The sequence below is a fragment of the Prunus persica genome, chromosome G2 (genome assembly GCF_000346465.2).
Source record: "Prunus persica cultivar Lovell chromosome G2, Prunus_persica_NCBIv2, whole genome shotgun sequence".
NCBI lineage: Eukaryota > Viridiplantae > Streptophyta > Magnoliopsida > Rosales > Rosaceae > Prunus > Prunus persica.
Window position 1 is genome coordinate 2,494,970 of NC_034010.1, and position 12,598 is coordinate 2,507,567.

General features: G+C 34.9%; 1 protein-coding gene across 1 annotated transcript; it reads right to left on the minus strand.

Annotated features, from left to right (window-relative positions):
* On the minus strand, positions 1,062-10,954 carry LOC18786353 (probable disease resistance protein At4g27220). The gene is made up of 6 exons (XM_020558329.1): positions 10,837-10,954; positions 10,534-10,616; positions 4,189-7,096; positions 2,624-3,478; positions 1,611-2,201; positions 1,062-1,285 (listed from the first exon to the last, which is right to left on the minus strand). Exons 3-5 carry the CDS (start codon positions 7,021-7,023, stop codon positions 1,659-1,661), a joined length of 4,233 nt encoding a protein of 1,410 aa, XP_020413918.1. The 5' UTR covers positions 7,024-7,096; positions 10,534-10,616; positions 10,837-10,954; the 3' UTR covers positions 1,062-1,285; positions 1,611-1,658.

A 12,598-nucleotide genomic window follows, 5' to 3' on the forward strand; every position in this document is an offset into this window, starting at 1 on the left:
AAGCTGACAGTTTGACCAGAGGCTTGACAAAATAAATCCAAGCACCCCTTCATCATCCTAGCTCGTTGCGTACTAGCTTCAGTGAAAAGGATTAAGTCATCAACTAAAAACAAATGCGACACAATAGGACCAGTTTGGAAGGACTTAACAGGTTTCCATTTCCCCTATTGATAGTATCAAAGATGATATGAGATAGCTTTTCAATGCAAAACACAAAGAGGCAGGGAGATAGGGGATCTCCTTGTCTAATACCATTCTTTGGAATAAAAGGTTGAGAGAGCTCGCCGTTAACACAAACTTGATATCTGATAGAAGAAACACAACTCATAACTAGCTTAATGAAGTTATTGGGCATGCCGATTTCACCAAGGACCTTTTCAATAAACTTCCAATTTAATCTATCATAGGCTTTAGATAGATCAACTTTCCAAGCAATGAAGCCCTTCTTACCCTTAGAACATTTGAACTTATGCATCAATAATGAATTGATGATTGAATTTTAAGTGAGGTATTGTTTCTAATTTGATAGCGGGACCAATTTGGATTTGTGGTTTTTCCTTTCCATTGTACTTTTGAGATTTTCCTTTCAATCACAATTTTGGCGGGATCTTGATTGTGAAGTCAATTACAACCTTTAGATATCTCATTGAATTGATTGAAAATACGGGATACCTACACTACACTACATTGCATTGCATCACAACAGATTCCCTAACGCACACAGGCCCCTTAAACTGTCCTTATTTTAGTGTTATTTGGACCATGTATTTTTTTGGCCGTTAGATGAATTGTTGATATTACTTGATGGATATATAGAAGAAAAAATGGTAATATATTTTAAAATTGGATTTTTTAATTATTATATAGGAGTCGAAAAATGAGTATGTTTATGTTTAGTAGGAGTTACATGGATCTTTCTATTAACAACTTTGGTTAATTTATACATCCACTTGGCCCAAATTAAACTACACTTAACTTTCATGCTTGTAATTTGATTAACTAGATACCACAGTTCAGCCAAACATCCAAAGATTCAATATGGTAATATTACATATGAAAAGGAAGATCCAAATAAATTCAGTTTTATAATACAACTAAAGATAATAACTAAATTATCTGATCAAAGAGATGCAGTGGCAGGATATGAGGAACATATTAACAACGAAAATGTATAATCAGTGATGAAAGCAACGATAACGAAATTGGTATGTCATGGTATCTTGTAGATGTGCACCGCAACATATCATGTAGTCTTGTCCCTAGCTTCTTGGCTTCTGATGATATTCTTCTCAAAGGTTATGCAAAATAAAGAACAAAAAATTATTATCTATGATTAAAATAGAAAATGCATGTAATGGATATTATGCAAGTGCTACTGGAAAAATATTAATGGTTAAGTACTACTTCAAAAAATTATACCATTCTTAGAAGCATTTTAACGAGCCATATATAGCTTAAACACGTGGAGATGGACTAATGACATGAGAAAGATAAGGCAAAGAAAAATAAAAAGCAACGCCAATTCATGAAAATATATTAAGCTATACATATATCTTCTACTGATTTTATAGTGACCAACCAGAGTGTGCTTGGTTGAATTGAAAACATACCTTCTTTTCTCTCCAGGTGGACGCTTCATATACACATGTCGGCTGCTCTTATACATATAGAGACTCAGGAGCAAACACTTTTAATTTTGGACACTCATCAACTATGATCAACACCTCCAAGGCTGGCCACTTCAAAGTACAAGCTTGAGAGCAGAAAGATTCAAGTGCGGGTAAATACCGAAGTTGGATAAAATTCAATTGAGGAAATGTCAATTCATCCTCAATACTTTCTCCTCCTCCTTCTGCCTCTCCAACAATTTTCTCCATCGCATTACAAAAGGAAACACATATTGTCTCAAGGCTGGTAAGAAGTTTGGCTATGTGCTGTGAAAACAAGTATCTCAAATTGTCACAGTCCACTACACGTAGTGATCTCAGGTTTCCAAAGCCTGAGCTAACTTGTAAATCCTTTTCCCATATGTGGCTCAGCATGGGTAACTCCACCAAATTCAATTCCCTCAGCTTATCAAATGCTTGAGTAGAAGGGGTTTCCTGAACCAGAAATATCACTTCCAATAAATCGCACCTATTTACATAGAGATCTTCTAGATTGTCGCTAGCACTTGAGGTCTGAAGATTTGCAGGCATAACCTGGCAAAATGGTAGAAAAGTAATTGTATATTAATTTGTTAGTGTTTCAATCATGAACATATGGGATATTATCACATTCTATAAATCAAGAACGTTGTTTAGAAAAGAAAAATGAATTGTTTATTGTTGAACTAAGCAAGTTTGGTAAGTATTCATATAAAAAGAAGTTACCAGTATTGTTTATTGTTTAACTAAGCAGTTTAATTATTGTATATTATCACCTTCTAGATATTAATACTGTTTGCGAAAATAATGGTGATTATTTCCCAAATGAAAATGAACAAGTGTTTACAATTGTCATGGGTCAAGCCCATTTAACTTTTCTTTTTTATTTTATTTGTCTTTTATGTTCAATGACATCTGTACCTAAGATCAATTTTCACAAAATAGACACTAAATATCGCTTTAGAATAATGACGTACCTCTCTATTTACAGGGCGGGGCAATATTTGAGTAAAGTTGCGAGTGGATGGACGACTTCGTAAGCAGACTAGTGGCGCACATCCAAATCCAGATCTAGATCTAGTTGATGATGCGCATCCAGATCCTGATTCTTCTCTACCTCTTACATGATCATCACTCAAATTCTTTGCAACTGCTGGCAGCTTTTTGCTTACTGGTGCAAAACCCAATGTCTTTAATTTGGGACAACGTCTCACATTCATAATTCTCGTGGAGGAGGACCATGCAAAAGAATAGGCATCAGGGCAAAATCTCTCTAGGCTTGACAAATTCTGAAGGTTGAATCTATTGAGTAGTTTGGGAAACAAAGTCATCGCGCCACTGCCACCTGTCTCATCATGGATATTGTCCTCTGTGGAAGCAGCTGCCAATACTATAGTTTCCATATTCTCACATTTATTTATTTCGACTTCTTCGAGATTCATAAGGAGCTTGTAAATTTCATAGGGGCATAGATATTTCATACTGTTACAAGCTCCAATAGATAAAGTTCTTACATTTTGAAAACCTTGGAATCCAGGTTGAACGTTCTTCCACAAATGCTCAACCTCATCTAAACCATCCGCAATCAATGCTTGTAATTGAGAAAATGCTGAATCATGCCCTTCTAAATCAAATACCACATTGCTTGTCAAACTCTTCAACACTAGTCCCTCTAGATTTGGTAACCATGAAATGCAATTTGAAGGAAATAGAGCATTACAACTTGCTCCCACTTGTGCTACTTTTGATCCAGATGAGGTCGACCCAGCAACTTGATTGTCATTCCTAGTCTCTTTCGTCTTATTCGCACTTTCATAATTGGGCTTTATAATCTGTACATTAATTAATTCTACATAAATAATGAACTTACACATGAGCCAAAAAGAAAGAAATACAAAAGTAATGAACTTCCACAATTTGTCTTATTTCCAAATTGCCTTAATTATGTTCCCACATTCTCTGTCATAAATTTTGAGAAATAATAATAATCCCCTTTTCCTACCCTCAATTACTATTTACCAATAAACATTTTTAACTCTAAGGACATCTCAACCTTAATTTTCAAATGAAAATCATAGGTGTGAAGATTTAGAAATATAGTCCCCTTCTATTAAGGTACATTCAAAACACACTACAAATTGTTTTTCAATTATCCAAACTGCCTATTTCTCAGGTCTGTATTCATAGATTATACTTACAAAAAATTAGACAATTCGGAAACCGTTTCGATATCTAATTATGTTCCACAAAATTGATGAATACGATATTTCAAGAAAGTACTAAAATCACAATAATTTAATTGAGCAGTCAAATGATATCTGATTCAAGTGATTTTTTGAGAGATAATTTTTTATTAAATATCTATAAAATAGTTGCAAAAAATTGAAACGCATCTAAAATCTCCAACATACCAAAAATGATTAAGTTCTACCCAAATCAACTTCAAGAACTGGAACGACAGTATTAAACACAACAAAAGTAGCATATTCCAAAGAGTAACAAGTATATATCATTCAAGCATCAAAAGTGCACACATACATACCTCATAGGTGGAGTCCCGTTGGTTTCCCGTGTAGAAACCATGGAGCTTTTGTAGAAAAGAAAGCTTCAAAAAGGTTAATCTTGGGAAACTTATCCTGTGAGATGCATTATCATCTTCCATTCTCTCCTTTGATATGATCTCTTCCACTTTAGCACAATTTTTAACGTTTAAGCTTTGGAGTTGTACCAAGTTTTGTGCTACGGATAGTGAAAATACATATTTTAACTCATTACAATGGTTAATTGCTATGGATCTTAGGTTCATAAAGGAGCGCTTGTCTGGCAGTTTTCCATGACATACAACTTTTAGTTTGTTAACTTCCTTGAAGGTAGCTGACTTTAAGTTGCGGAAGGCAGAATGTTGACGAGTCATAAGATACTCTATGTTGTTGTCATACTCGATTGACAAAACTTTCAAGTGTTGAAAGCCCCCTTCATCATCTAACTCCTCGATGACATACTTTAAATTGTATGTGTGGTGTAGGCTTAAGTTTTTAGATAGCTTCAAGAAGTATCTAACCGCTCCAATCTCCAAATATTCCTTTACATCACCAAGAAGCATCAAACTATTTTCGAACAGATAACCAGGCATTCGATTCTCGAAACTCCCTTTTGCAAATAGATAACGAAGCATTTTGTAATAGTATGTTCGTCTAGCATTGATAGATACATGAAATCTTATATGCTGGTTCTTTAAGAGAAACCCATTATGCAACATCTGACGATCGGGTATATTTATGGCTAAGACTTTTAAATGAACAGATAGAGACGTCACCTCATCAAGGCTTGCCATGCTCGTTTCATCCTTGCTTCCTGTTGCTGGCCCCCAATTGAAAAAGCTTTCTGCCATGTACAACTCTTCTAATCTCCTCAAGTTGGATAAGACACCATGAGGAATTTCTTCAAGTCCATCACAATCTGTTGCATCCAGCATCCTTAACCGATGAAGAAGTCCTATTTCTCTGGGTAACTTATTGATTTGAGAGCGAGCAAAGCTGAGGATCTCCAAATTCTCCAGTTCTCCAATAACATGGGATATGTCTCCCAATTTGCAATCCTCTAGACACAAGGTATGAAGGTACTTGGGTTCTCCAAGCGGTAGAGATCTTTTTGAGGCCAAGTAACCTGACATATCCATCCTCAAGAAAGCTAAAACCTTGAGTTCTCTCAACCTTTTAAAGTGGTTGGAATATTCTGAACTACTGGAGGAATTTCTCAGTTGTAGAAGCTGAAGTTTTGGGCACTCCAAACCATCAATAATATCTTTATCTAACTTAACATCAATTAATGAAATTGCACTGCAATGTTCTTGGTTTGTTGCTTTTTGTAGTCCTGGCCATCCTCCGCCTCCACCTTCCACATCAAATGATCTTACCATAAATCTGTGAGGATCTTTTGAGGCAATTGATATAGCAACATCACGAACTATATCATGCATTTTGATACATTCTTCCTTTTCACTATCCAGCAACAAAAACCTTCTTTTTAGTTGTCCAACGAAAAAGTGCACTCTCTTTCTTGCGTTTTCAATCGTATTGGCGTTTTCAAAAATTTCTCGACCCAACCCATACCTCACCATATACTCAATCGGAACATCATAATCTTCTGGAAATAAGCAACAAAGTAAAAAGCATGACTTGACTTCACCACTGTCCAATTTATCGTAACTTAGTTTTATGCAAGAATAAACACTCTGTTCCATTCCAGGGATGATTTCTGGGAGAGAATTTTTCAGTTGCTCGCGGATAGTATCCCATTCATTCTTGTCAATTGAGACTAGTGTTTTCCCGATGGTTATGATGGCAATGGGTAAACCTTTGCATTCATCTGCAATCATTTCTGCAACATGAAGTAAATGAGGATTATTATTGTCCAAGGATTCACCTACAGTCGCCTTGAAAAGCTCCCATGCTTCTTCTTTATTTAAGGCTTGGACTCTAAAAATGTTGTCTTTGCACCCCATTGTTTTACAAACTTCTTCATTTCGAGATGTCAACAAAATTTTGCACCCTTCATGATCACCAAAAGGGATTCCTACATCCTGTAATTTAAGCTCTGACCATACATCATCCAATATAATCAGGATTCTTTTACTCTGCTTGATTCTCTCATGTAGCCTTTGTGCTCTTATAGATTCACTTTCCTCGACCAATTTCATATCTAGTGACTCTGCAATTTCAGTTTGAATTTTCCTAATGTTTACAGTTGCGGATACAGTTGACATCACAACATCATCAAACAGCTTATTTGTTCCTTGTAATCTCTTGATGATTTCTCTCACCATTGTGGTTTTACCCACACCTCCCATCCCGCAAATCCCAATTATTCTTGTTTTTTCATTCCTCAAAGCACTAAGCACATCATTCATGACATCTTTTCTGGATTCAAAACCCTTAAAACCTTCACTAGAGATTATTGACCCCAGCTGTGGCACAGGTGCAGGATTGGCAACATTATTACTCAGTCCTTCGTCTAGTTTGGGATCAAGTACACGCTGAGCAATCTTCTTGGCTTTCCTACTCAGAGAATACCGCGACTTCAAACTTGGGCACCACCTTTGCATGTTGAGTTTGGTTTGAAGTTCTTCCGCTTCACGAAATATTTTGCTTACATCCTTTAGCCAACTCTGAACTTGATCTTTAATGGTTGCACCATTCCTTGTTGCAGCATCCACAGATCTTTGCACATCATTTTTCTTGTCATCAAGGTTTTTAAGCACATCCTTTAGACTTTCTATGTTAGAATCGTAGTATATTAGATAGCTGAGTTGTCTCCCAATTAGTGCCACTGGTTTTTCTACAATTTTAGATGCAATTGAAATACAAATTTCTTCCATTTTCTATTGCCTTTTTATATAAAGCCGCCAGAGACTAAGGAAATTCTCAAACCAAATGCAAGGAGTTCAACACCTACAATTTTAATTATAAACAAAAACCAATCAAAAACCCAACCAAACAAATCTCATAGCAATTCTAACTCATAATCTATAAACACTCTTCCTCCTCCCCTACTAAAAAACTTCTCAAGACACCAACCATCACAGGCCCCCAACCAAAATATATTATAACTTATAATTTAATGTATAGATTTCATTTGGCAATTGTTTCTAGAGGATTCGACTGAAGAGTAATTCGATGCCTCTGTCCTATTTGTTCCTTTTGTTGAAATTTTTCATTTTATTCTTTCGTTTCGATGAATTTGGGTTTGATCGCTGGCTGTAAAAGGGATGGGATCTGGTGTTTGCAAATTTGGTGTCCCTCCATGTCCACATGTCCACATGTCCACTTACTTAATCGAAAATTTAACAGTGTTAACTTTGAATAAGGATTAAAAAATTAAAATTTAAATAACAATAAATAAATCCAACAGCCACCCCACCCCACCTAACTCGGCCGCCGCAACACCCATCATCTCGTTGATTTGATTTTAAAATTAAACAAAAAAAGTTCTTTCTAAACTAAACTTTAGTTTTTATTTCAATCACAGCAGGTTTGAAACGATGATTGCGAGCGACGAGGGGTGTTTGGGTGGTCTTAGGATTTATTTATTTATTTATTTATTGTTTAATTTTTAAATTTGAATTAAAGTTAACAGAGTTAGATTTGAGATTAATAATGGAACATTTGTCAAATAAATAGAGAATGGAACCAAATTTGGTGACTACAGATCAGCTCCTAGGAGATATCAGCCATATGGGTAGAAATCATATACATCCATCATCTCAGATTAGCTAGGGAGTGGGACACAAGTAGGAAATATTTTGCTCACCACTTTAACTAAAAGTGTATTCTCACCACCATTCTCAACACTTGACACGTGTCTATAGACATAATCATAGTTAACTTTTGTTTTGTATTTATGGAATCATGGTTATGCCTATAGACACATGTCAAATGTTGAGAATGATGGTGAGGGTACACCTTGGGTTAAAGTGATGAGTAAAAATACTTCCAACACTAGTATCTACAACTCCAGAGAGAGGGAGAGAGAAGACATGTCACCAGGGAGTACGAGGGGGTGGTTACTGGGCGGGGGATGCTAAGGGGTCAGGTATAAGACTTAAGTTTTGGGAGTTTTTAATTTTTTTTTTTAAGGATCTTTCCTATTCAGAGAAGCGATAGTATACTAAACTCAAACACACTATACAGATGCTAAGAGTCGACCCAGGACCTTACTTGAGGGAGTAAATACCCCAAATCACTACACTAGTGGGTTCTTTTTAAAATTTTTATTTTTAAGATTTAACCTTTTTGCTTACTTTTAAATTATTTTATTAATATTTATGTAGAAAGGTTAGAACGGACATTTCACTTGTTAAAAACCCAGTCAACTACTAGTTTTCGTCAAAATTAACTAACAAAAGGGATGTGATTGTAATAAATGAGACATGTGGGATCTGACTGTAATTATACCATACTTTAGGGAATCTAAGTGAAATTCTCCCCGTTTTAAAATGACCCCAGCTTGAGCTTTGGTGTGCCCAGCTAACAAATCTCGTTAGCAGCTCACATCTTTTTATCAGATACCTTTCGTTTGTTTCTTTAAAGTTTGGTCTTATACAATCTTATAATTAAATGGAAACATGTTCCAATTATTATATATATATATATATATATTTTTAATTTGCCAAGAATTCCAATTATTATATATATTGGTGTACTTTAAAATCTTTATTGATTTTCTTTCCTCACGGGACGACTAATCTTTTAGGGATATTATTTTTCAATATTTCATGAACTCAGGCTAAATTTGAGCTTAAACTTGCTTAAAAAATGAGTTCAATCCAGCCAATCATAAGCACTTGATCAGTAGATGCTTAGTCAAGCCGAGCTCAAAGGGGCACCTATAAAATTGTTCCACTATATGTTGTGTGGGAAATATCCCATAAAACCTAATCATTTTATGTAATCTTTTATGGATATTACCTATATTTCTTAGTAATTAAATTAAATTAATGGCAAGATCATTATTGATAGAAATATTCCTATCAATAATTATATGCTTAAACAATAGTCCAATGAATATGAAATAAAGAGAAAGTAAAAAGGTTAATTGGATTCATGAGGCCTTCTCATTCTCATAGTCAATATAGTTCATAGCCATAAAATTGTTAACTGAGTATTGATAATCCATCAAAACTGGGGCATCTTATGTTCGGTTAATTAGAAGGATACTGTTCTTTAGACATTCATGTACAAACACTGAGAAAAGTATGTGTGTGCTTGATATAGGGTGAATTTACTAAATGCGATCAATCAATAGTTCTTTTTTGTGAAAGTTGTACTTATATGTCAAACAAGAATATTAAGTCAGCCATAATGCAGACTAATCCTTAAATCTTAGGCACCCTATTTGTCTTATGAGTATATATGTTGTGTATTATTGGGTTCGCGATTAATCCGTATAGGTATGTGAGCGTACAACAAGACACATGCAAAACAACCTAAGGCCACCAAGGGTCAACTCCCTTGCTTGTTTTTAAAGAAGAACTTAAAACTAAGAAAAAATATTTTAAAAACAAACAAAACCCCTTTTTTTTCTATCTTCTAAAGGGACATCACCCACCTCGAGGCACCCCTAATCCAAGCTAGACGACCATGCCAAACACCCCTCCATCCAATCTAACTTCCAGACACGCCCCCCACCCTCCCCATATCCCATCTCACCTAGGGCTGGAATTTTAGATCGATAGACCACCAAACTGACCAAACCGAACCTGTTGGTTCAGGTTTTTTCACTTAATTTGTGGTTTCGGTCAACAAATCGAAAGAGTGTGGACATATCTAGCTATAAATAGAGAGAGAGTGTGTAGGGATATAGTAGTGTAAAATGTGTGCAAAGATGTAGTAGTGTAAAATGTGTGTAGAGATAGAGTAGTGCAGAAAATGGGCACCAGACATGAGAGAAGAAAGAGGAGAGTAAATGCAATAGACTTGGAGAGAACCTTGGGTAGCTAAGAGGCAAGGTACCAAGGGATTTATGATGTAGTTTTTCCTTTTTCCTCTCTGCTTAGTTTTTATCTTTTATTGTAGTTTATTATTGGGTAATAACTACATAGTATCCTAACTTTAGGGATCGTTACAAATAATTACCTAACTTTTCTAAAATTTTCAAGCGCATACCTAAATTTTTGAAAAACCTACAAATTAGGCACACTTTAGAGGGGGCATTAAATGATGACGTGGCATGTCACATAAACTAATGTATGTTTACTCTAAAAGAAGGATCTCCATCACAGTAAAAATAAACAAAGAAGAAGAAGAAACAAAAATCAATTCGCAAACGCGCGATCGCGAGCAAAGAGGTAATCGGTAAAGAAAAGTCAAAATTTCTCAGAAAAACCAACCTCAAGTTAGCAGTAATTTACAGCACTCCGCAATCCGAATGCTCATTATTTCGCTAACGCCATGCAGCAATTACCTTGAAAGACTGCAGACATAAAGCCAGAAATATAGATGAAACAAAGATGTAAACAGGCCTTAATCCCCAAAAATACAGAAAGAATATTACAAAGGTTACGAGCATGAGTTTTCCAAGTGTCATGGGAACCACTTGTGTTGTACTCACCCAACCAAAAAAAATATATATATATTTAAAGAAAAAAGAGAAAAACTAAAGTGTGGAGGCAAACAACTATTTCAAGACATACCTAGCTCTCCAATGCAATGTTTCAGCAAACACTGGTGAACTGTTGCGATAAGCTTGAATGATAGAATTAATTATAACCACAAAAGGGACAATATATGTATGTACTGAATTCGAAAAATTTAAATATGAACTGAGAACACAAAGGAAGTGAATGAGTACGTCACGTTTGCTATGTCGAAGAGCTAAAGGAAGACTTTGTGTTAGCTATATATAAAAAGAGAAAAGGAGAAAATGTATAATGAGATTACTTCAAGAGAAGGTGATGCCATGTTTAAAAAGATGGTTTTAGAATATTTAAAAGCAAACCTAGGTAGCACGTAACAACACACATCTCTCTAGTCTCTACCAACCCAATTTCAAGGAATCTTTTTACCAAAAATAAAAAAATTTCAAGGATCTTTTTGCATTTTGAAGATCCAATATTTTGAACTACTATAACGTCTGATAATATGGATCGACCTTGGGTTGCCACACTGTATTGGTCAATATTTCCTAACACACATTTACACATGTGAATGAATTTTCAAATAATTAATTCGGATTTTAAGGATATGAGTTACCAAATTTATTAATGAATTGCCGCTCAACAATAAAGAATGATCAGCAAGAGTATACCTCCTTAACCTTAACTAACGAGGAAGGCTGGTATAAATACTAGCCCTCTATAACAAGGAAAATAAAAGTTGGGGGATACTTGACGCATTCTCCTCATTGATAACTCTAACAGGGAAATATCACTTTTAATAAGTTCCATATAGACAGAAAACTAACCCAACTTAAGTGTCAAATATATTTCTTCAAGCGAAGGCAATCCTAGCTGCTACCCTTTTCTAAAAGATGGTTTTGGAATATTTAAAAGCTAAACCTAAATAATTCCTTGAACATCCAGCTCAAGTATATATGCATGCCATGCCCAAGTTTTTTTAAGCACATTCAAATACCAACAGTTGAGCCAAAGATTCAATATCGTAATTACATATGATAAGGAAGGTCCAAATACATCTATTTTATTCATTACAACTAAAGAGCAAATGTAATTACTAAATTATGTGATGTTCTGATGCAATGGCAGGATTTGAAGAACATTAACATGGAACATGTATAATTAGTGATGAAAGCGACGATGTCTAATAAGAACGAAATTGATATGTCATGGTATCTTGTAGATGTGCACTGCAACATATCATGTAGTCTTGTCCTCAACTTCTTGGCATCTGATGATATTAAATTCTTCTAAAAAAGATAATACATGCTAATACAAATGATTTAAATTTCTACCTAAATGCTGATTATCCATGATAATACAAGAACACAGAGATTCATAGTTTCTTGCCCAGAGATTCAAGAACACAATCCCGTTCTCTTGGACTACAGGGGTCCAAGAGATTTGTGGTCACTCACCGTTGGATGTAAATTCAGAACATATTAACTTTTAGGAAGAATAATATTATGATAACACAAGCCCTCATAAGAAATTCAACAGGATCTAGAAATCTCGATCTGCCATAACTGCAAGGTGTTATTTTGTGTTAAACTCTAATGACACACGTCTGAAGTACTAACGATGCACCATTTAGATGCTGCCACTTGTCATTCTCTTCCATTTACCATTATTTTTTTAATGCTTTAACTTCCAAAAATTATAATAAATTTATTAAAAAATAGAAAATACCCCCAAAAATCCTATGAAATCCTTATGACATTTTCTACATGTTTTGAGATTTAAAATATAGATTTGACTTATAAAAAAATCAAATAATTTC